Source organism: Gnatocerus cornutus, chromosome 4 (assembly GCF_029298725.1).
Source record: "Gnatocerus cornutus isolate USDA-ARS CGAHR chromosome 4, icGnaCorn1.1, whole genome shotgun sequence".
Taxonomy (NCBI): Eukaryota; Metazoa; Arthropoda; class Insecta; order Coleoptera; family Tenebrionidae; genus Gnatocerus; species Gnatocerus cornutus.
Window position 1 is genome coordinate 1,695,701 of NC_142236.1, and position 19,228 is coordinate 1,714,928.

Below are 19,228 nucleotides of genomic sequence, written 5' to 3' on the forward strand. Positions count from 1 at the left end.
GCTTAACTTCACTATATTTATTGACGTTTCCATTTAAATTTAACTTGAAAGTGCGTAAAAATAGCATCTTTTGATCCCCGAAAGTTGTCTAAAAGTTCGAAAATTCATCATTTCGTGTTTACAACGCCATAAATCATATTATGAGGGCCATAATGCGGTTATCGGAGTGGTGCAATCAAGAGTGACGTTGTAATGAAATTAAAAGTTGGGCGCGTGGTACGGAAAAATGGTCCCTCGAGCCGGATTCGTCGAAACTTATATTTTAATTTCGCTATTTTTAGCATCCCTTTGCGATTTTTAATCAAACTTTTCTGGTTTTATTGACTTTACATGGATGAGTATAATCAAAGGTCTCTACGCAACCTTTTCAAATGTATAATTTGTAGAATTATGGAAATTCTCTCAGACCCTTGAAACATTAATAACATGGAATTTGCATGAGCTGAATTCAGTTTTCCACTGGAAAACCATTGTCGATTGTGGGAATTGTAGCCTCCTAACAAATTTCGCTATTAATAACTCCCATTTCCATTCTTCATTAGTAAAAGCTTTTATCCCGCACCCAAAAATGGTTTTAATGATTTAATTGAACGCCAGATGGCGCCGGATTCTTATCAAAGCCGACTGGATGAACTTGAACTTTGAGACGATTACACGTTTATTTCCTTTATTAATCATAATCTTGTCTTAATTGCCGTGACCACTTCCTATAACAGAAATTTATGGCCGTTTTGCACTTTCATTAGTATCGACACTCATCTCGTGAGAAGGCAACAGACCACTTCTTTGCCTTTAACGGACAGCCTTGATTGAAGTTATAAATATTGGATTTTCTTAATGGGAACAATTAAACTTCTCTGCGCTGACAACGCTTTTATGGAAATGAAGGTGAAAAATGGGAAACGGATATGGTCGTGGAAAATAATATATGGAGCACATTGCAAACCATTTATTACCAAGTTTCACCGTCATTTATCTGTCAATATCAAAAGTTTACATCATATTCTTACTGTGACAGTTTGAGGTTAAGCCGTCAGTGGTACCAACATGCAAAAAATCCAAGGCCCCCTGAACTGTACTAATTTTGTGAAACGACCTTGAACCGCAGTCATTATCAGGAAGCAGGTGCCGGAAACTATCATTAGATTAGAGGATGAGTCATTCTCAGTCCTTTTTCAAAAACTGTCAAATTGTGTCAACAATAAAGATAATAAATAACAATAAATCAATGAATTGGTTACATTGCCATACATGAAAACTTAATTACTATAATTTATTCAAATCAACTCCGTAATAGATATCCGTAAAATGTAGACAATCTAAGGTAAAAAATGCAATAAGCTTTCTAATCCCAAGTTTATTACAGTCTAATGAACCACTTATTTTTTTTAACGAGAAATAATCGAATTTCGACTGATCAAAAAGAGTGTTGTAAACATTTACATCTGTATCAATATTTGCGGTGTCTTAACCCGCTAGTTATCAAAGATAAGTGTTGTCAAACAATTTAATTAAATAAACCGTATTTACATGTGAAATTTCGTTCTTTGTTCGAAAAATCAAGTAAGCTGGGTCGTTTTTCGAAAAAGCAAGGGCGACTAGATAAACAAACAAACATGACCTAGAGACGTCAAATTTCCGCTGGTTAATCCCGACTAGATTAACAGAACATTTTCGTGAAAACCCCGAAAATTCTGACGTCACGAATGCAGCGCTTTCCCAATTTTCAGTGACGTTAGCGAATGCATCGCAGTGTGCCTGGAGCCGGTAATGCAGATTCAAAGAAGGCCATAACTGCATTCCGATTGTTTTTTTTCACGGGAAGTGGTTGCAGTATCGCGACCCGCCCTCAATGAAACGATTTAATCGATGGATTATCTATATAATCGACAAAAACGCTTACCTCTCCACTCTCGGCAGCCGGAGAGTCGTCGAGAATGTTGTAAATGATGGGTGGCAGGCCTGGTTTTCCCAGCAAAGAAAACCCGAAGCCGGAGTTTTCACTACGATTTAAAACCACTAAAAGTTCTTCAGACATGTTCACCAAACATCGATTTTATGTTTAAACGACTTGGACTTGGACACAAGAAACACTACCTACTTCCCACGACATAACCTACATGACTGAGTAGTGTCGGATTTGGGCCGCGAGAGGACGCTACTGCGCGGGTCGATGCGAAGAGGCAGTGGCGGCGCTCAAATTCCCCAGTGGCGTCACTTTTATAACATGTTAAGTTGGTCACACTGACTTAAATGACAGAAAAACTCACCATGGATAAAATTTTGTATTAACTAATCGCTACATTGTCGTCATACACATAAATATAAGGATGTCTCTCCACCAAAACGATGTCTTTTTCTAACTGCTTCAACTGCGCCTCGAGCTTCGACTTCCGGTGGATCTTCGGAATGGTGTCGGTTAAGATCGGCAACCCTTGATACTGCTGTTGGAGTTCGGCCCAGTTGTGCTTCAACCCTTCCAAAAGATGCTCTCTTTCATCCCTCCTTATGTAGCGACACTTTGGCTTTTCCACCGCGATGGAGTCCTTCTGCATCTGATGGATCTTCTCCCGGTGCTTAATCAAGTTCTGCAAATACATCGGGGTTTTCCCAAAAGTGTCCGCCTTGATGTACATCGGCTCCAGACCATCAACCAGCCGTTTGGACTCCCCGTGGGGCTCCAGCACCACTCTAGCCTCCGGTTCTTTCACGGGCATCTTAACCGCTTTTTTTATGTTCTTCAGTACGAAATTTTCACACCTCGCGTTCTTCTTCCTCGTGTTGTACTCTTTGATTTCTTCTTTCGTGGGAAACAACTTCGGTTTGCGCTTACAAGAGTGTTTGTCGACAGTCGCTTTAATCTTGTCCTCCTCGCTGTAGGATGGCTTTCCTGTTTGCTTCTTCAGAAAGAAACAGGGATCTCTCACTTCTTCCTGGGGGATGCCCATGGTAGCGTGGCTTCTTATCCCCACTTTCGGGGTTGGGGGTGGTTTAGTTCTTCCGCGGAACTTCTGTTGGTATTCTGCTGTGGAGCCGACAAGTTTTGGCAACCCTGTTGGGATAATACGAGTGATATTCTCATCGTGGTGGACAATTGCGATAACTGACATTTTGGCTGGATTTGCTGGAGGTAACTGTTGCGTGGTAACGAATTATTACCATGGAGACTGAGCAGAAGAAGATCGATAATTTGTTCGGAAATCAAAAAACGAGCCGCGAAATCTAAACAAGAGGAAGGAGAACGAAAAAATTCGAAACTTTGAGTCATAAACGAGAAAGCACGCAGAAATTTGAATTTCCCGCGGTGAGCGCTTGCTCCTTATTGGTCCATTATGCCGTCAGTAGTGCCGCCGCGATTTCAACAGCTCGCGTCTGTGCTTCTTAAAATCAGCAAAAATGAATGGAAAGTGTGAAATTGTGTTCAATTTTGCTGTGAAAGTGCTGTTCAATTATTGTTCTTTGATTTGAGGTTAAATTCCGGGGCTGGGAACGTGTTTTAGGACAAGTTCGGTAAGTACAAATTTTTACCGAAAAAGTGAGGTTAGGGGGCTATGAAATAACTTGAAAATGCTCTCATGCACTTTAATAGTTGTAATTGTAGGTATACTAGTTGTCTTTATACAATAAAAGAGTGCCAGGATTGCCAACTTTTCAGGTTATTTGAGGTTCACCAACTTCGGATTTTTTTCTTGTAAAACTGGACGATGATTGGTTGGAACCAAATTCTCCAAAAACAGCAAAAGCACTAACATTTGGGGAAATCACCGTTTTGGGTTCTTTTTCGCTGAATTACCAAATTTTAGAAATTATAATACGCAACGTTTTTTATTTTCTAATTAATTTTTTCTCGGCCGGGGCGGTGCCGCATGGCCTTCATGCAACCAAAGATAACCAATTGGCAAACTGGGTCAGTTTTAATCTAAACAAAAACACTTCATTTCAAATTCCTGCGCGTTTCCCGGGTTTTGTCGCCCAATCAGAGCGCCGCATCTATTTAATTCTGTACGCCACTGGTGGCTCCGTCCCCACGTGACTCTCACAACAACCTTGATAGCAGCGAAAGTCATCAAAAATCGTCCCATACGTAATTAAACTCAGTCTTCCCAGTTCTAAATTTAACCGTGTGCGAAATCCACCACCATGCAACCAGTGGCACATTTAGTCAAAGTTTCACTACCGAATTATCTTTCAAATTTGCCAATCCCTGATTCTTTCGGAGGCTGGTTTAGGTTAGGTTGTAAGTATCATCTGTACGTCAAATTCAAGTTTTTCTAACCTAATTTCTAGTTAAGGATTGGCTCGCTTTGGTACCGCCAACAGCTGCGTTGGCTGGGTTAACGTATGTGTCGTATCGCGCGTTTTGCCCCCATGGCCGTCCCCCACGATCAGGACGTGTCAATGCGAAAATCCTCTTAAATAACCCCAAAGTTGTAGATATGATTGATGTGGAAGATATCGCGGAAAAAGCGGTGTTCTGTCGGTGCTGGAAGTCTAAAAATGTTGGTAATATTCATTGGTTTGAGTTGGTAGTAAGTTTTTGTTGTAGTGGCCCTACTGTGACGGTTCCCATGGGACTCACAACACGGAAACAGGCGACAATGTTGGTCCAGTCGTTGTCAAACGAAAGTGATTTGATTGGGAATGTAGGAATCTTAGTTTTGTGCTATTGGCACTATTTATTACATTTAACACAATTTTCTCTGTCAAATTGTTGTTAATATATTGTTAACTTAGAAAAGACATTTGGTTGGGACTTAGTTTTATTACTTTTTTTACATGGCGATTACAAAACACTCTTACACAACTATATTTTACTTATCTCAAGATAGTGGCAGAGTTGATACAAGAATCACATATAAAATACAGATATCACAGTTACTTAAGCTACTTTAGATTAAATGACTATTCATTGTACTATTGTTTAAATTCATTGTTTCAGTGGCCGTGGCTAAAGCTGAAAAACAAAGATAAGATAATAAAGGAGTTATTTTGGATGAGATTTATTTGCAGCCGAGATTTTTTTTTGAATTTTGCGACAGGCGGAAATGCACGAGTCTGCGTAGTGAGGCACCGCCAGAGGCGGTGCATGAAACTGGGAGAGGCGAATTTTTAAGAAGACCGTCTAGATCAGAAAATAGAAAAAAAACGTGGGATATAGAGCTACATGGATGATTCTTTAATGATAATAATTTAAGAGCTCGAATTAGAAATATGTTACTTTTTTCCAGAGTTCTAGATTGAGAAATATCGTATTAATTCAACAAAAATTACTAGAATTAGAAGACGAGGTGATTAGTTATAGACACAGAAATTTAGAAGAAGTAATGGGTAATGACATCTACTTCAAGCTACATAAAGTAGATATAGAGTTAGAAGGTGCTAAAACATGAAATACTGAAGATTCTAGATGAAAAAGGAAGCAAAGAACTATAGTAGACATGGAAATTTAGAAGAAATAATGAGAGTAATGACATTAATTTCAAGCTACAGATTAAGAAGGTGCTAAAACATGAAATATTAAAGATTCTAGATGAAAAAAAAGAAACAAAGAACTATAGTAGATATAGAAATTTAGAAGAAATAATGAGAGTAATGACATTAATTTCAAGCTATATACAGCAGATATAGAGTTAGAAGATGCTAAAACATGAAATATTAAAGATTCTAGATGAAAAAGGAAGCAAAGAACTATAGTAGACATGGAAATTTAGAAGAAATAATGAGAGTAATGACATTAATTTCAAGCTACAGATTAAGAAGGTGCTAAAACATGAAATATTGAAGATTCTAGATGAAAAAAAAGAAACAAAGAACTATAGTAGATATAGAAATTTAGAAGAAATATTGAGAGTAATGACATTAATTTCAAGCTATATACAGCAGATATAGTTAGAAGATGCTAAAACATGAAATATTAAAGATTCTAGATGAAAAAGGAAGCAAAGAACTATGACAGATATAGAAATTTAGAAGAAGTAATAAAAGTAATGACACTAATTTCAAGCAACAGAGTAAGATGGCACTAAAACAAAATATTGAAGAAGCAAAGAACTATACAGGGTCCGGCAACACTTGTGTCCACCCCCAAAATCGTCTTTAATTTAAAAATAAAATTTTGAAAATTTGCATACGCTCATAGTTGACAAAGCTCTAGAAGCTGACGCAAAGATTTGTTTTTTATCACTAATAATTTTGGCGTCGCGACGCCTTAAATATGTAATTTTTAGTTAATTGTGAGGGCATGTGGTATCAACCTCTAATTTAATTTTTTTTCAATATAAATGTGTTAAAAATATCTCAGTTATCGTTTTAGATTCAATGCAAATTGTCTTCAAAATTTGAAAAAAAAATGCTGTTTTATCAAGTTAGTTTCCAATTTTATTACGTCAAAATTGGGAACTACGTTTACACCCATCTGCCAACATCTTGTGTCCAAATGACATCTTTTTTTTTGGTTCGCTTTAGATTGTAACAAAAGTCTTAATTGGTGAAATTGTCGATTTGTCGATGTTAATTAACGATTTCTGGTGTCCATAAAGTGCAACATACCCGTGATAATCAAAATTAACCTTTATAAGAGTGAATAATGTGACTTGTGAAATTTTGGTGTAAACGTAGTTTGCCCAATAATTGAATTCGCGAATATTTCCGCAAAAAATCGAAAATCGCTAAAAATTATATTTCTTAGACGTCGCGACGCCAACCAAACCGTGATAAAAAACAAATTTTTGCGTCAGCTTCTAGGCTTTGTCAACTATGAGTGTTTGCAAATTTTCAAAATTTTAACTTTAAAATTAAAGACGATTTTAGGGGTGGACACAAGTGTTCAGGTTCAAGTGTAGAACTAGAAGAGAACGAAGAATCTGTGCCCGACCGCTCGTTACAAATCCGCCCACAATTCCGCCTTATTCATTTCATTATTTCCAGTGAAACGATTTTCTTCATTTAAATTGTTGGACAATTCTCGCACGTGCGAGCTCATTAAATTAGTATCACATGTCCACAACATGATCATAACAATGAAGAATTATTACTCAATTATTGTGTTTGGGTACAACGGAATCTTACCGAAAAGTGTTTGATGTTATCTGGATCAAACATGTCGTCATCTACTAACATTTCTCTGCTGCCATACTTCATTCTGGAATAGAAATTATTAAAGGAAAATCATAAAATAGAGGTAGAGTTACTCTAAAGAGCGCCTCCAGAGGATGAGCACTGTGTATCCAGCGACGCAAATGACCAGAAAGACCCCAACTAAAATTCCTGCTAATGAGCCATTGATGATAGGAACACCGTCTTTGTATGGTTCGTCACCCTCAGAACGTTCCGTGGTGGTGGTACTGGTCACCATTTTTGTATCTTCAGTGGTGGTTGATTCGTCTTCTTCTTCTTCTATCCACTCCACCACGCTCTGTAATCCTAAATTAGCTTGTTCGCTTTCTGCAGGATGAGGCACCAAAGGTTCATGATCAAGTTTCGTCGGTTGTGAAACTTCTTTTGGTGGTTCCTCTGGTGCAGGTTCCACATCCTTTTGCTGTTGAGTTGGTTCTTCATCTTTGCCTAATAAGTCGCCGAGTTCTGTATCGATCCCGGAATGACTGGCTAAGTTTGCTCTAATGCTCGAATTGTCTACGAAGGTGTAGTTTTGATTGAAATTGGGAAATTCTCGGGGAACTACGGGGGTTGTGTGGGGGGTGGTAGTCGGCAGAGATCCTGAAATTAGACAAGCGTTAAAATCCTCCCATTCTACATAATAAAATAAAAAAATATTTCATTCGTTGGGTTTTGTCATAAAGCTGAATCAGCCAACTCGGGCTTTTGTTGCCTGCGTGACTTTTCATTGGCTGGATTCACACCTTTGGTTTCTTTGTGATAGTGAAAGACCGCCCACATAAACAAAAGACGTTAATTTATCGAGTTAAAGAATTTTAAAAATTTGTACGAGCCAATAAGGTTCAAAATTCGATAAAAAAATTGAATCTTTGGTTCTGATAGTAGTACAGCGATGAAATTTAGGGAAGTTACTATTCTTGACTCATTTATCAACTGTACCAAATTTTAAAATTTTTGAGTAACGGAATCGGATTTTAGAAATTTTTATTTTAGGACCAGACCCAAAAGTGTTAAAATTCGATAAAAAAAATGAGTCTTTGGTTCTGTTGGTAGTACAAAGATGAAATTTGAGGAAGTTACTACTCTTGACTCATTTATGAACTGCACCAAATTTCAAAAATTTTTAGCAACAGGCACGGATTGTAGAAATTTTGATTTTTAGAACGAACCCAAAAGTGTCAAAATTCTATCAAAAAAATCGTATCTTTGATTGTGTTGGTAGGACAGCGATGAAATTTGAATGGTTTATTATTCTTGACTCATTTATAAACTTTGCCGAATTTCAAAATTTTTGAGCAACAGGCACGGATTATAAAAAATTTTGTTTGGAGGAGGAACTCAAAAGTGTAAAAATTTTATAAAAAAAAATCGTATTTTTGATTGTGTTGATAGTACAGCGATAAAATTTGGGGAGGTTACTATTCTTGACTCATTTATGAACTGTACAAAATCTCAAAATTTTTGAGCAACAGGTACAGATTATAGAAATTTTGATTTTTAGGACGAACTCAAAAGTTGCAAAATTCTATAAAAAAATTGATATTTTTGATTGTGTTGTTGGCACAGCGATGAAATTTGGGGAAGTTACTACTCTTGACTCATTTATGAACTGCACCAAATTTCAAAATTTTTTAGCAACAGGCACGGATTATAGAAATTTTGATTATTAGAACGAACCCAAAAGTGTCAAAATTCTATCAAAAAAATCGTATCTTTGGTTGTGTTGGTAGGACAGCGATGAAATTTGAATGGTTTATTATTCTTGACTCATTTATAAACTTTGCCGAATTTCAAAATTTTTGAGCAACAGGCACGGATTATAAAAAATTTTGTTTGGAGGAGGAACTCAAAAGTGTAAAAATTTTATAAAAAAAAATCGTATCTTTGATTGTGTTGATAGTACAGCGATAAAATTTGGGGAGGTTACTATTCTTGACTCATTTATGAACTGTACAAAATCTCAAAATTTTTGAGCTACAGGTACAGATTATAGAAATTTTGATTTTTAGGACGAATCCAAAAGTTGCAAAATTCTATAAAAAAATTGATATTTTTGATTGTGTTGTTGGCACAGCGATGAAGTTTGGGGAGATTACTATTCTTGACTCATTTATGGGTAGTACTAAATTTTAAAATTTTTGAGCAACAGGCACGGATTTTAGAAATTTTTATTTTTCGGACGCCCCCAAAAGTGTCAAAATTCTATAAAAAAATTCGTATATTTGGTTGTGATGGTAGCACAGCGATAAAATTTGGAGAAGTTACTATTCTTGACTGATTTATGAACTGTTCAAAATTTTAAAATTATTGAGCAACAGGCAGGGATTACAGAAATTTTGATTTTAGGACGAACTCAAAAGTTGCAAAATTCTATAAAAAATTGATATTTTTGATTGTGTTGTTGGCACAGCGATGAAATTTGGGGAGGTTACTATTCTTGACTCATTTATCAATTGTACTAAATTTCAAAATTCTGGAACAACACAGTCGGATTTTAGAAATTTTTATTTTGATTTTTTCAAACTTCGGAATTGTGGGGCAACAGTCGCAGATTTTAGAAAATTGTTTTCAGCGATGAAATTTGAGTATAAATGTCTCTAATCGCACAATTTTTCTCATCAACTGTGCCGAATTCCAAACATTCACAACAAAAAACCAAGAATTTTGAAAACTTTTTCGAAGAATTATTCAACTCCACTGTTTAAACCAGAGCTACTGATTCCTTGAAAGGTTAAAGATAACCAAAGACCCCTTTGAACAGTGGAAAAATGCCATTCCAAAGCTATCTTTTCAAATGAATTTTTATCACTGCCCAGACACAAATATCTTTCCAATAAATATTTGATTTGGTTTCTAGACTAGTTTACTTGTAAATAAGCTATTTTAGTACGTAATTATGTCATCAAACTTGAACTCTTACTAGTTGACAACAAAGTGAGCTATTAATAAAATTCCTAGATTAAAAATCGTTATCTAGGATTAAAGAAGTCCGTAAACAGCGCGACTGTACTTTTCCAGCCTGGGAAATTAGTCCAGAAAAAGAAAAGGAATGTCGATCAAACACGATCAACAACGACACACTCAAAAATTTCACTGGTTTACTTAAACCATGCAAATCCTCACTTTCTTATCTTCCTAAAGTTAAATTTACCTGCGCCAATAACCAGCGACCAAAAAATGGTCCACAGGAACATCCAGAGCTCGATTTTTCGCCCCATATTGTCACCACAGCACAAATGGAAGAATCGTTTTATTGAACCGCCAACAATGTACTTTCTTCTCACATGATTTAGATAACAACTGATTATTTTTGTATCAGATAATTACATTTGAAATGGTGGTATTATTGTAGTTGACGAACGATATTGCTTGTATCACGTACGTTCAAGCAATGGTAATAAATGAGTCATTTTATCTAAATCGAGGAATTGGGGGGTTTTGAAGGTTGTGCTTGGAATGAGATGATAATGACTTCAGCGGAAGGAGTTTGGATTACTCACCTGAGATTTGCGGGACTTTGAAAGGTTGAAATTAGTCAGAGGAGGGAGAATGACCTCTGGGGAATATTTCTAAAGAATCAACGCCTGAAATAGGAATGAATGAGAGGTCATAAAAGAGAATAACCCGGAGACAGTGTCAAGTGCATAATGAAGAGAAGTTTTTGCGTCCTAGAAATAAAAATTTGTACACAATTTTCCAGATTTTAGTTCTGGATCGATCCAAGATTGATTTTTAGTCATTTTTTCCAAAAACTTTTCTTTTTTAAGCTCTCGTTTTCTTATTATTTGAGATCCAGGTGTAAACTTGACAGTATCATCTGGATCTATATCAAACTTACAGTTTTAGGGTCATATTGTCAATAATTTCTCATTTTTTACATTTCTCCTCAAAACATGCTTTGTTGAGTTTTGATCTTATTTATTTTGCGTTGTCTTTTATTCTTCTGTATTTCTAGTTCCAAAAAAACCTTTTTTTAGTATACGCTTCCAAAAATTGCTATTTTAGAGACTCATTTGAGTCCATAAAATGGGTCTTTTCCAGACTCAATCCCTAAAAGTTGCCATGACAACTAAAAAACCATAACAGCAAAAACTGTATTTTAGGTATTTGTAACAAAAAAATAGCTGTTTTTGAACTCAAATATATTTAATCTAATCGAATTTGAACGATCGCATGTTGTACCGTTTAAACCTGTTTCTGCATAATAATACTTGTCAGTCAGGTTGGCCGAGCGGTCTAAGGCGCCAGATTTAAGCTCTGGTTCTCACTTGAGAGCGTGGGTTCGAACCCCACACCTGACAATTTTGTTTTTTTTTTATCAAATGTCAAAAAAAAGCGAAAATGGAAGTGTAAATCAACAAAAACCCAGATCCGTACTTAATAATTTTAATTCTTCACAATAAATACATATAAAGATTTAATAAAAATTACATTTCTGTTCAGTATATCACATCACATTTGATTTGATGTCATAAGAAGTAACTTTTCAAACCCTCAGTAGCAGTAAAGAACTAGTCGCACAACGAGAGTTACATAAACACTATTAAAAAAATATATGAAATAACAAGCAACAAAATCCCTAAAAAATCGAGTGTTCAGTACAGTTATGAAAGCTACTTTACTAAATGCTTTGGTTTGACTATTACGACCGCCCCGTGCGCAGATCCAGAACTTCTAAATTTGCGTCGTGATCAATTTTAACGTGCTGGGCAACCTAGAAAAAATAGTGTGGGTAACACCCCTCGACTTAATAAACTAACCATGAATAGCGGTGGGTCCGTGGGATGCGGGTGAAACCCAGACTTTCGACAACTAGCGATAAACTTCAACCCATGATCCGGCGTGAGTATAAAAAACCCTGTCCTATAGAAAAAACTTAGTGCGGAACTCGCTCGTTACGAAACTCACTCATTGTATCGCGGTGCGCACACAATAGCGATGGCTTCAGGCATAAGTAATTGGTACGGGCAATGCGTGTGCAAGTCCACGCTTGATAAAAACGCAGTTTGGGTCGGATGCGTCTAAAAAATCAATTAAAAAAATCGATTGGTAGTATTGGGACTTACATGGATCCACCCAATTGTGATCAAGTTGTGTTGATCCTGAAAATCGAAGATTTCTTCCTCGTTCATGGTCGTACAGGAATCAGAAGTCCCCTTTTGCTTCGGTAGGATCATATGTGTGATCGTGAACTCGTTCATCGCCTGTAAACAAAATTCGCGGCAATTTAGCATTGTGGCGACGCATAGTGAGCAACTTGCGTGCTTCTAGTTGAACGAAAATCAAAGCGCCTAAACGGCTTGACATAATTGTTGACATTTTCTTTACATATTTCTACCTGCTGAATTTGATAAGAAAAAAAATATCTTGAAGAATTAGAAAAAATTATATCAAAATCCTAATTAATATATTAAGATGAGCACAATTTTTGGAGTTTTTAAATTTGTCATCAAAAATTCTCAAAAAAACAAAACACACTCTTCACGCTTTTCAATTTGGCTGAAAGTTTTTCATCTTTTTCTACCCTATGAAAATAGTTATTTACAGTCGCGTGGGGTAACTTACATTTTACAGCGCGAAATCAGTTTGAATGACTGAGTGCTGTAAAATGGTTAACGCACAAGAGTTGTATTAAACTTTTTGGCCGAAAAAATTCAATTTAAATAATTGGGTTTTCCAAATTCATGAGAACTGTCACATCTGACATTTGTAAATTTTATCATCTGTCAATTCTGGCAATTTTGTAGTTGGTGCACAAAAAGTACACAAGATGGCGCTGTATAAAAAACGTTTTAATATAACTTTAAAAATAGAAATATTGTCTTAATTGAGATAAGAATTTAGGTAGATTCCACTTCGGTGATCAATCTTCATTATGGTAAAGTGATTTTAATTTATAAACGCATCTGAAGAGCAGACAATTTGGGCAATTTTTACCGCACGGCGTGTGTAAACGTCCAGGGCGCTTGTAAATCTAGTGTTTCCAAAGATGTCAATTGAATGTTAATTTGACGTTTACAATTCATAAGGCCAAAAACAAATTTCTCAAATTTTTGTTTTCAACCCAAAAAAGATATAAATTTTTCCAAAAAATGACTTATATTTTCAAATAGCTATAACTTTTTCAAAAATTAACCGATGTAGTTTTCAGAAAAAATTAAAAAAAAATTGAAGATGATAAAATCAATGAATTTTTTACATTTTAGAAATTGTTATGTTTAGGACGGGCCCAAAAGTGTCAAAATTCTATTAAAAAAATCGTATCTTTGGTTGTGTTGGTAGTACAGCAATAAAATTTGGGAAAGTTACTATTCTTAACTCATTTATGAACTGTACCAAATTTCAAAATTCTGGAACAACAGAGTCGGATTTGAGAAATTTTTAATTTTAGGACGGACCCAAAAGTTTTAAAATTCAAAATAAAAATGTGTATCTTTGGTTGTGTTGGTGCCACTGCGATGAAATTTGAGGAGATCGTTACTTTTATCTTATTTATTAACTGTACTAAATTTCAAAATTTTGGAACAACAGGGTCGGATTTTAGAAATTTTTATTTGTAGGACGGGCCCAAAAGTTTCAAAATTCAAAGTAAAAATGTGTATTTTTGGTTATGATGTTGCTACATTGATAAAATTTGGGGAGGTTACTACTTTTAACTCATTTATTAACTGTACCAAATTTCAAAATTCTGAAGCAACAGAGTCGGATTTTAGAAATTTTTATTATGAGGGCGCACCCAAAAGTTTCAAAATTGAAAATAAAAATGTCTATCTTTGGTTGTGTTGGTGCCACTGCGATGAAATTTGGGGAGATTGTTAGTTTTACCTTAATTATTAGCTGTGCTAAATTTCAAAATTCTGGTACAAAAAAGTTGGATTTAAGAAATTTTTAATTTTAGGACAGACCCAAAAGTTTTATATTTTCAAATAGCTATAATTTTTTCAAAAATTAACTTATTGAGACGTTTTTTTTTTCAAAATTTTTGTTTTGAAATGTACTTTTCAGAAAAAATTCAAAAAAATTTAAGATGATAATTCCCGATGAAATTTTCTTCTTTTTTGAGAAAAACCGTTATTTTCTCGAAGTTCGCCATTTTTTATTTTTTATTTTATTTTATCAAGAAAAACTTCAATTAATTCTGCGATTATTCCCGCATATCCGAGAGTGGGCCGATTTTTTTTCTATTTTTTTTTAATTAATTGAAAAAAAAATTCAATTTAAAACTAAAACTGCTCGAATAAAAACATGCAATTTTTGCGAATTTAACGGCCTATAATGTTTAAATGACTTGGAGAATAATTCTAAAAAAATAAGATCCAACTAGAACTTTTATCTGTGTTAATAACAGCTCGATAAAAAAAATCGATTTTTTGATTTTCGTTCAGCCAGAAGCATGCAAATTGCCCACTGTGCGACGCCCCAATGCTTACCAAATGCCCCGCAAGAATCCCGCACGTCTCCACATTATTCATGGTATTCTTCTGCGCCATGCTCTGGAACTGGAGCATCACCTTTGCCGGCACCACGACGCGTCTCAACACGGACGTCGTGAAATGCGCCCCGTACCCATCACTCGGTTTCTTACTCCTGTCAATAGTGGGGGCACTGGGAGCACTAGACTTAGGAGTCAAATCCGGGTAAGTGACGTTTTCGACACTTGGTGGAGGTTTGACAATATCGACGTCGTGGTGGAGAGTTGACAACGACTCCGCGTGTCTTGCCGGTCTGGGAGTGTCGGAGGCGTTTTTGTGGCGCTCGGCCGTTTTGTGCTTCTCCTGGAAACAAATGGGTTGGATAATAGCCCCCTTATTATGCGAGGTTTTACTCTTTCGGCCATGTATCGGTTGTGTTCCTCCGTGTACTGGTTGAGTAACTGCTCCTTGAGTTTCTCGGCTTTGGGGAGGACCTCCCGGAGCTTCGCCTGGTTGATCGCCTTCATTTTCACCGGAACGGAGTTGAAGTCTGGGTGCTTCCGGATCTTCTCCAGGAACAACGTCATGAATTTTAGGTACAGCACGTAGGCGTTCTCCAAATTACGCTCTTTGTAGTACACGTTGGCCATTCTGACCATCTCCAAACCAGAGCGGTAATACCTAGAATTCTCATAACTAAAAGCCTGGCAAGGGGGCTCCTCACCTCGTCGGGGGGATATGATAGTCGACTTCCACCGCATTGCAGTAGTTTATCAAGTGTTTCAGTCTCTCTTGCGGATCTATTAGATTAGAGTGTTTTCCACCTGAATCTGCCATGTCGTTAGAACTTTACTCGGACATTGCCGGGAACGGATAAAGGGAGGATTTATGAGTCTGACAGTTGCGTGCGAAGGTGTGACTCACTCTTAATCCCAAAATTCGATTATTTTCATCGTTGGTTTTAGGTTATGTTTATTTTAGTGACAGTTGCGTGACAGCTACGGTGCTGCCATCTTTGCAACAAAGCATGGGCGGCGATCAAGGGGGCAAAAAGGGGGCTAGAATAGAGGACCTGACGATGAACGCAGGGCGGCCGAAACGTTTTCTACTCATTTATGGACCTGGAGAATATAAAGAACTTAAAAAAAAACAAGAAAAAACTCCAATCAGATTTAATCAATAGTAATCAATATTTGCTTGCGAAATGGCAGATCAGATAAGTTATCACTGGAGACAACAATTAGTCTTCTATACTTCACGGTTTATTTTCATCATTGGTTTTAGGTATGTTTATTTTAGTGACAGTTGCGTGACAGCAACGGTGCTGCCATCTTCGCAACAAGGCATGGGTGGCGATCAAGGGAGCAAAAAGGGGGCTACAATAAAGAACCTGACGCTGAGCGAAGGGGACCGAAACGTTTTCTACTCATTTAGGGACCTGGAGAATGTAAAGAATTTTAAAATTGATCGAATGTAATCAATATTTACTTGCGAAATCGCAGATCAGATAAGTTATCTCTGGAGACAACAATTACTCGAAAACATGTTTGAATACGACCATGTGAACGACGAATACAATGAGGTCTTCGCCGAAGAACCTCAGCACCGCAAGCCGAGAGCCTTCAGCCGCAGCTCTTCAGTCAGCAGCACCAGAAGGTGAGCCTCCTCCTCGTCAACAGAGCATCACCAGTTATTGCAGCCTCAGGAGCCTCGCTCCGCCTCCCCGCATCATCACGCGACGAGGCCGCCTCAACACCATCCAACTAAAGAGACAAAAGAAAAACTTCTTGTACTTCCGAGACTTAGGAAACACGTTACTTAACATCCAATGGAGATGGATCATCATCGCGTTGTTCGTCGTCAATTTCATCAGTTTCTTCATCTTCGGACTTCTTTGGATGTGGGTGGCGTACCTCAGTGGTGACTTGGAGGACGGCGCTGAAGACTTCTGCATTGTTAACACGAAGACTTTCACCGGTTATCTTCTTCTGAGTGTTGAAACGATGCTCACTATAGGGTACGGGTACAGGTATCCAACAGAGAAGTGTGTCCAGGGATGGATTGTCCCGTTTTTACAGGCTCTGATTAGTGTGGGAATCCAGGGGGCTTTAGTCAGCGCGATTTATGTAAAAGTCGCGAAGCCCATCACGAGGAACTTCTTGGGGTTGTTCAGCAACAAGGCTGTGGTAAGTTCAATGCTGGAGTAAAACTGAGGGCTTTCTTAGATTTGTTTGCGGGACGGTAAACTCTGCTTCATCGTCCGGATAACAGACGCTCAGGGGAAGATTGCTGTGGGGACCAACATCACCATGTTCTTCATTAATAAGAACGAGAATGATTTCAACGCGTTTGGAACCATCCAACTGCAAGTCCAACCGCACGGTTTTCCAATTTTCCCGATGGAAATCGTGCATGTTATAGACCGCAGAAGCCCTTTCTACAAGATGACTCCACAAGATTTCCTTATTGACCCGTAAGTGTCTTCAGAAGGTCAAGCAACTTTGTAACTGTTAATTCAGAATTGAAGTCATCGTCGTGGCTGAAGGGATCTCTCAAATCACAGCGCAAGCTTCCCAAAGTCGGATTTCTTACACCTCTTCGGATATTTTGTGGGGGCACAGATTCGCTCCCTGTGTCCATTTCGACGCGAAGAAAGAGAAATTTGTGATTAATTACAAGAGTGTTAATCATGTCTGGCAAGTGGACACTCCGTTGTGCAGTGCGGAACAGTTGGACTTCATTGCGAAGAGTTTTCTCTAAAGGAGGCTGGAAATTTAAAAGTGTGGTGGTAGCCCTGACAAGTTTAAAAATGAAAGTTTATTTGTTCATAACGCGCATTACATCAAAAGAAAATCACAATTAAAAAGTCTTAAATCTAACATTCGACTTATTCGAAACAGCTACCTAAACTATTAAAATCTCTTTAAACCAAAGGATAACTGGCCTGAGTGGCAATTCCGCAATTATTGTCACGGTTACGCGCCATCTTAATGTACCCCTGGTCGCCCCAAGAGGGCCCCCATGAATTCTTCACGATCCAGAAATCGTTCTCGTCGTCATCGGTCCCGTACCCAACAACCAAAACCCCATGATCCAATTGATCCGGGCTGCACTCCTCCTCATAGTAAACCCCCCCAGCGTACAACTGGAAGCTTTGATGGCTCGCATCAATGGCAACGGAAATGGGGCCAACAGTCGCTACAGCCGCCTTGAGTTTATCTTCGTTTCCGGAGTCAATATCAACGAATCCGCGATCGGTGGCCCCTTTGTTCTTCGGTCTGTAATGGCACTTCTCGTCTTCGGCTTTGTACGGGTAGGACGCCTCCGTGTCGATACCCCCGTTAGCTTTGATGTAACGGAACGCGTTGTCCATGAGGCCCCCATTGCAGCCGTTGTTGCCGAACTTCTCTGAACAGTCCACGAGGTTTTGTTCGCTGAGAGACACGAGTTTCTTTGTTTTCCGGTAGTGTTGACCCTCCAAAGCGCCCGTCTGGAAATGTGAGTCAGCGAGGGCTCAAATGACGGTTTTGTGTTACTTACTGCGCTGAAACTCCAGCAGGAGCCGCATTGGCCTTGGTCTTTGACGGGGGTCACAGCGCCTTGTTTCCTCCAGTCGACTTGTTTGGGCATTTCCACGTTAGCTGGGGAGATAAAAGTCACGCTGTCTTCTAAGTCTTGGCCTCGGAGGAGAGTCTTGGAGCGGTTGAAACCGTTCAGAGTTTGGACGAATTCGTGGTGGAGCATGTCCGCGTATTTGTTGATGCCCAGTTTGTATTTGACCAGACCTTGGGCGTAGAGTTTGTTGTGTTTTTCGACTTTGTGGGCGTTTTCCATGAAGATTTTCATGCGGAAACGCTCCTCGGTCTCGCTTTGGTATTCTTTTTTGTGGGTCATCTAGTGTAAAAAAAAGTTTTTATGATAACAATCCCAAATTAAATTAGCTTTGTTTGCCCTAATTTGTTTACCCGAGTCAAAGGTCGGAGGGCAAATCAGCCTCAGAGGTTATCAGTGAAAATAAACAAGTCCTCTGTTTTGACACATACACAGAAGTGATTTGCAATTCTAGAATTTGGAACAAGAACAAAGAGAACTGCGTCATTCTGCGTTCAGGGAACCCCCTGTGGCGTCCTCGGACTGGTGATCGCGGGGCCAGGAGGGGGCTCGTAACAACACAAATTTCTCTGATTTTTCAAGAATGGCCAAGGAATAGTTATGACGCAATAACAAACCATCCTAACATGCTCTAACAGGAAAAACACACTGACCTTGAAAGTGGTCCATTGTTCCTGGACGAGGTCAAAAAAGGAAACTGCTTGGCTGCCAACGAGGCACATGGCCACAACTATTAGGAACTTCATTGTTCTGCAAGAAAAAAAAAACGGTTCAAAGAAAAAACTCACAAATTGGGATGATTTTGGTGACAAACAGGAAGTGATGAAACAGTATAATTACCTGAGGCTCTGGGTGCTCCTGTTTCGCGTTCTTTCTTCTTCAAACTCCGTCGCCAACTGAGCTGAAAATTGGTGCGGTTTGCAAGACTCAAATTTGTTTGTACATAAACGTCAGCTGACCATCAAACGCCCCACTTTTTCTCTCACCAACTGTGAGGCAGTAAACTCCCTAGATTTTGTTTTCAAATTTTTGTTTTCCTTGAAGTTCCAATGGTACGCATTGGATTTAACTCGCCAGGTACTGATAAA

At 38.0% G+C, this 19,228-nt stretch overlaps 7 protein-coding genes and 1 non-coding gene across 10 annotated transcripts in view; 3 read left to right on the forward strand and 5 right to left on the reverse strand.

Annotated features, from left to right (window-relative positions):
* Efa6 (Exchange factor for Arf 6) overlaps window positions 1–2,149 on the reverse strand; it is a 27,268-nt gene extending 25,119 nt beyond the window's left edge. For all 3 annotated transcript variants that reach the window (XM_088033928.1, XM_088033929.1, XM_088033927.1), the window contains exon 1: window positions 1,904–2,149. In XM_088033928.1, coding sequence (XP_087890054.1) covers window positions 1,904–2,038 — 135 coding nt within the window. In that variant the 5' untranslated portion in view covers window positions 2,039–2,149. The remainder of the gene's footprint in view (window positions 1–1,903) is intronic.
* LOC148175796 (enkurin) lies at window positions 2,041–3,130 on the reverse strand. Its single transcript, XM_088034990.1, has 3 exons — window positions 2,294–3,130; window positions 2,121–2,248; window positions 2,041–2,076 (listed from the first exon to the last, which is right to left on the reverse strand). Exons 1-3 carry the CDS (start codon window positions 3,108–3,110, stop codon window positions 2,041–2,043), a joined length of 981 nt encoding a protein of 326 aa, XP_087891116.1. The 5' UTR covers window positions 3,111–3,130.
* Window positions 3,131–3,996: 866 nt separating this feature from the next.
* Cisd2 (CDGSH iron sulfur domain 2) lies at window positions 3,997–4,742 on the forward strand. The gene is made up of 3 exons (XM_088034431.1): window positions 3,997–4,237; window positions 4,288–4,499; window positions 4,547–4,742. The coding sequence occupies exons 1-3, from the start codon at window positions 4,141–4,143 to the stop codon at window positions 4,628–4,630; spliced, it is 393 nt and encodes a 130-aa protein (XP_087890557.1). The 5' UTR covers window positions 3,997–4,140; the 3' UTR covers window positions 4,631–4,742.
* LOC148175798 (uncharacterized) lies at window positions 4,743–10,540 on the reverse strand. The gene is made up of 4 exons (XM_088034430.1): window positions 10,268–10,540; window positions 7,191–7,716; window positions 7,069–7,141; window positions 4,743–4,954 (listed from the first exon to the last, which is right to left on the reverse strand). Exons 1-4 carry the CDS (start codon window positions 10,332–10,334, stop codon window positions 4,949–4,951), a joined length of 672 nt encoding a protein of 223 aa, XP_087890556.1. The 5' UTR covers window positions 10,335–10,540; the 3' UTR covers window positions 4,743–4,948.
* Window positions 10,541–11,333: 793 nt separating this feature from the next.
* TRNAL-UAA (transfer RNA leucine (anticodon UAA)) lies at window positions 11,334–11,417 on the forward strand. The gene has a single exon. It is a non-coding gene; the product is annotated as a tRNA-Leu (tRNA).
* A 71-nt stretch (window positions 11,418–11,488) lies between these two features.
* Window positions 11,489–15,545, reverse strand: LOC148175800 (STAM-binding protein-like). Its single transcript, XM_088033794.1, has 7 exons — window positions 15,253–15,545; window positions 14,942–15,209; window positions 14,547–14,891; window positions 12,183–12,320; window positions 12,025–12,137; window positions 11,877–11,979; window positions 11,489–11,830 (listed from the first exon to the last, which is right to left on the reverse strand). The coding sequence occupies exons 1-7, from the start codon at window positions 15,363–15,365 to the stop codon at window positions 11,759–11,761; spliced, it is 1,152 nt and encodes a 383-aa protein (XP_087889920.1). The 5' UTR covers window positions 15,366–15,545; the 3' UTR covers window positions 11,489–11,758.
* Window positions 15,546–15,882: 337 nt separating this feature from the next.
* LOC148175801 (inward rectifier potassium channel irk-1-like) lies at window positions 15,883–17,407 on the forward strand. Its single transcript, XM_088033795.1, has 5 exons — window positions 15,883–15,975; window positions 16,031–16,184; window positions 16,228–16,714; window positions 16,754–17,001; window positions 17,048–17,407. The coding sequence occupies exons 2-5, from the start codon at window positions 16,072–16,074 to the stop codon at window positions 17,286–17,288; spliced, it is 1,089 nt and encodes a 362-aa protein (XP_087889921.1). The 5' UTR covers window positions 15,883–15,975; window positions 16,031–16,071; the 3' UTR covers window positions 17,289–17,407.
* On the reverse strand, window positions 17,326–19,089 carry LOC148175802 (cathepsin L-like peptidase). Its single transcript, XM_088033796.1, has 4 exons — window positions 18,981–19,089; window positions 18,794–18,890; window positions 18,069–18,422; window positions 17,326–18,018 (listed from the first exon to the last, which is right to left on the reverse strand). Exons 2-4 carry the CDS (start codon window positions 18,884–18,886, stop codon window positions 17,452–17,454), a joined length of 1,014 nt encoding a protein of 337 aa, XP_087889922.1. The 5' UTR covers window positions 18,887–18,890; window positions 18,981–19,089; the 3' UTR covers window positions 17,326–17,451.
* Window positions 19,090–19,228: the final 139 nt, after the last annotated feature.

Excerpts from the sequence above, each read along its gene's own strand:
- LOC148175800 (XM_088033794.1), bottom strand. The coding sequence starts at position 15,365 with ATGGCAGATTCAGGTGGAAAACACTCTAATCTAATAGATCCGCAAGAG. Across the intron at positions 11,980-12,024 it reads TGCGCACCGCGATACAATGA|GACAGGGTTTTTTATACTCA; the intron begins GTGAGTTTCGTA and ends TTTTTTCTATAG. Across the intron at positions 11,831-11,876 it reads CGGACCCACCGCTATTCATG|GTTGCCCAGCACGTTAAAAT; the intron begins GTTAGTTTATTA and ends TATTTTTTCTAG.
- Cisd2 (XM_088034431.1), top strand. The coding sequence starts at position 4,141 with ATGCAACCAGTGGCACATTTAGTCAAAGTTTCACTACCGAATTATCTT. Across the intron at positions 4,238-4,287 it reads AGGCTGGTTTAGGTTAGGTT|TTAAGGATTGGCTCGCTTTG; the intron begins GTAAGTATCATC and ends CCTAATTTCTAG. Across the intron at positions 4,500-4,546 it reads GGTGCTGGAAGTCTAAAAAT|TGGCCCTACTGTGACGGTTC; the intron begins GTTGGTAATATT and ends TTTTTGTTGTAG.
- LOC148175798 (XM_088034430.1), bottom strand. The coding sequence starts at position 10,334 with ATGGGGCGAAAAATCGAGCTCTGGATGTTCCTGTGGACCATTTTTTGG. Across the intron at positions 7,717-10,267 it reads GTCGCTGGTTATTGGCGCAG|GATCTCTGCCGACTACCACC; the intron begins GTAAATTTAACT and ends GTCTAATTTCAG. Across the intron at positions 7,142-7,190 it reads CTCTGGAGGCGCTCTTTAGA|AATGAAGTATGGCAGCAGAG; the intron begins GTAACTCTACCT and ends TTTCTATTCCAG.
- LOC148175796 (XM_088034990.1), bottom strand. The coding sequence starts at position 3,110 with ATGTCAGTTATCGCAATTGTCCACCACGATGAGAATATCACTCGTATT. Across the intron at positions 2,249-2,293 it reads TGACGACAATGTAGCGATTA|TCAGTGTGACCAACTTAACA; the intron begins GTTAATACAAAA and ends CTGTCATTTAAG. Across the intron at positions 2,077-2,120 it reads ATCCGACACTACTCAGTCAT|TCCAAGTCGTTTAAACATAA; the intron begins GTAGGTTATGTC and ends CTTGTGTCCAAG.
- LOC148175802 (XM_088033796.1), bottom strand. The coding sequence starts at position 18,886 with ATGAAGTTCCTAATAGTTGTGGCCATGTGCCTCGTTGGCAGCCAAGCA. Across the intron at positions 18,423-18,793 it reads AACAATGGACCACTTTCAAG|ATGACCCACAAAAAAGAATA; the intron begins GTCAGTGTGTTT and ends TTTTTACACTAG. Across the intron at positions 18,019-18,068 it reads CCTGCTGGAGTTTCAGCGCA|ACGGGCGCTTTGGAGGGTCA; the intron begins GTAAGTAACACA and ends TCACATTTCCAG.
- LOC148175801 (XM_088033795.1), top strand. The coding sequence starts at position 16,072 with ATGTTTGAATACGACCATGTGAACGACGAATACAATGAGGTCTTCGCC. Across the intron at positions 16,715-16,753 it reads TGTTCAGCAACAAGGCTGTG|ATTTGTTTGCGGGACGGTAA; the intron begins GTAAGTTCAATG and ends GGGCTTTCTTAG. Across the intron at positions 17,002-17,047 it reads CAAGATTTCCTTATTGACCC|AATTGAAGTCATCGTCGTGG; the intron begins GTAAGTGTCTTC and ends CTGTTAATTCAG.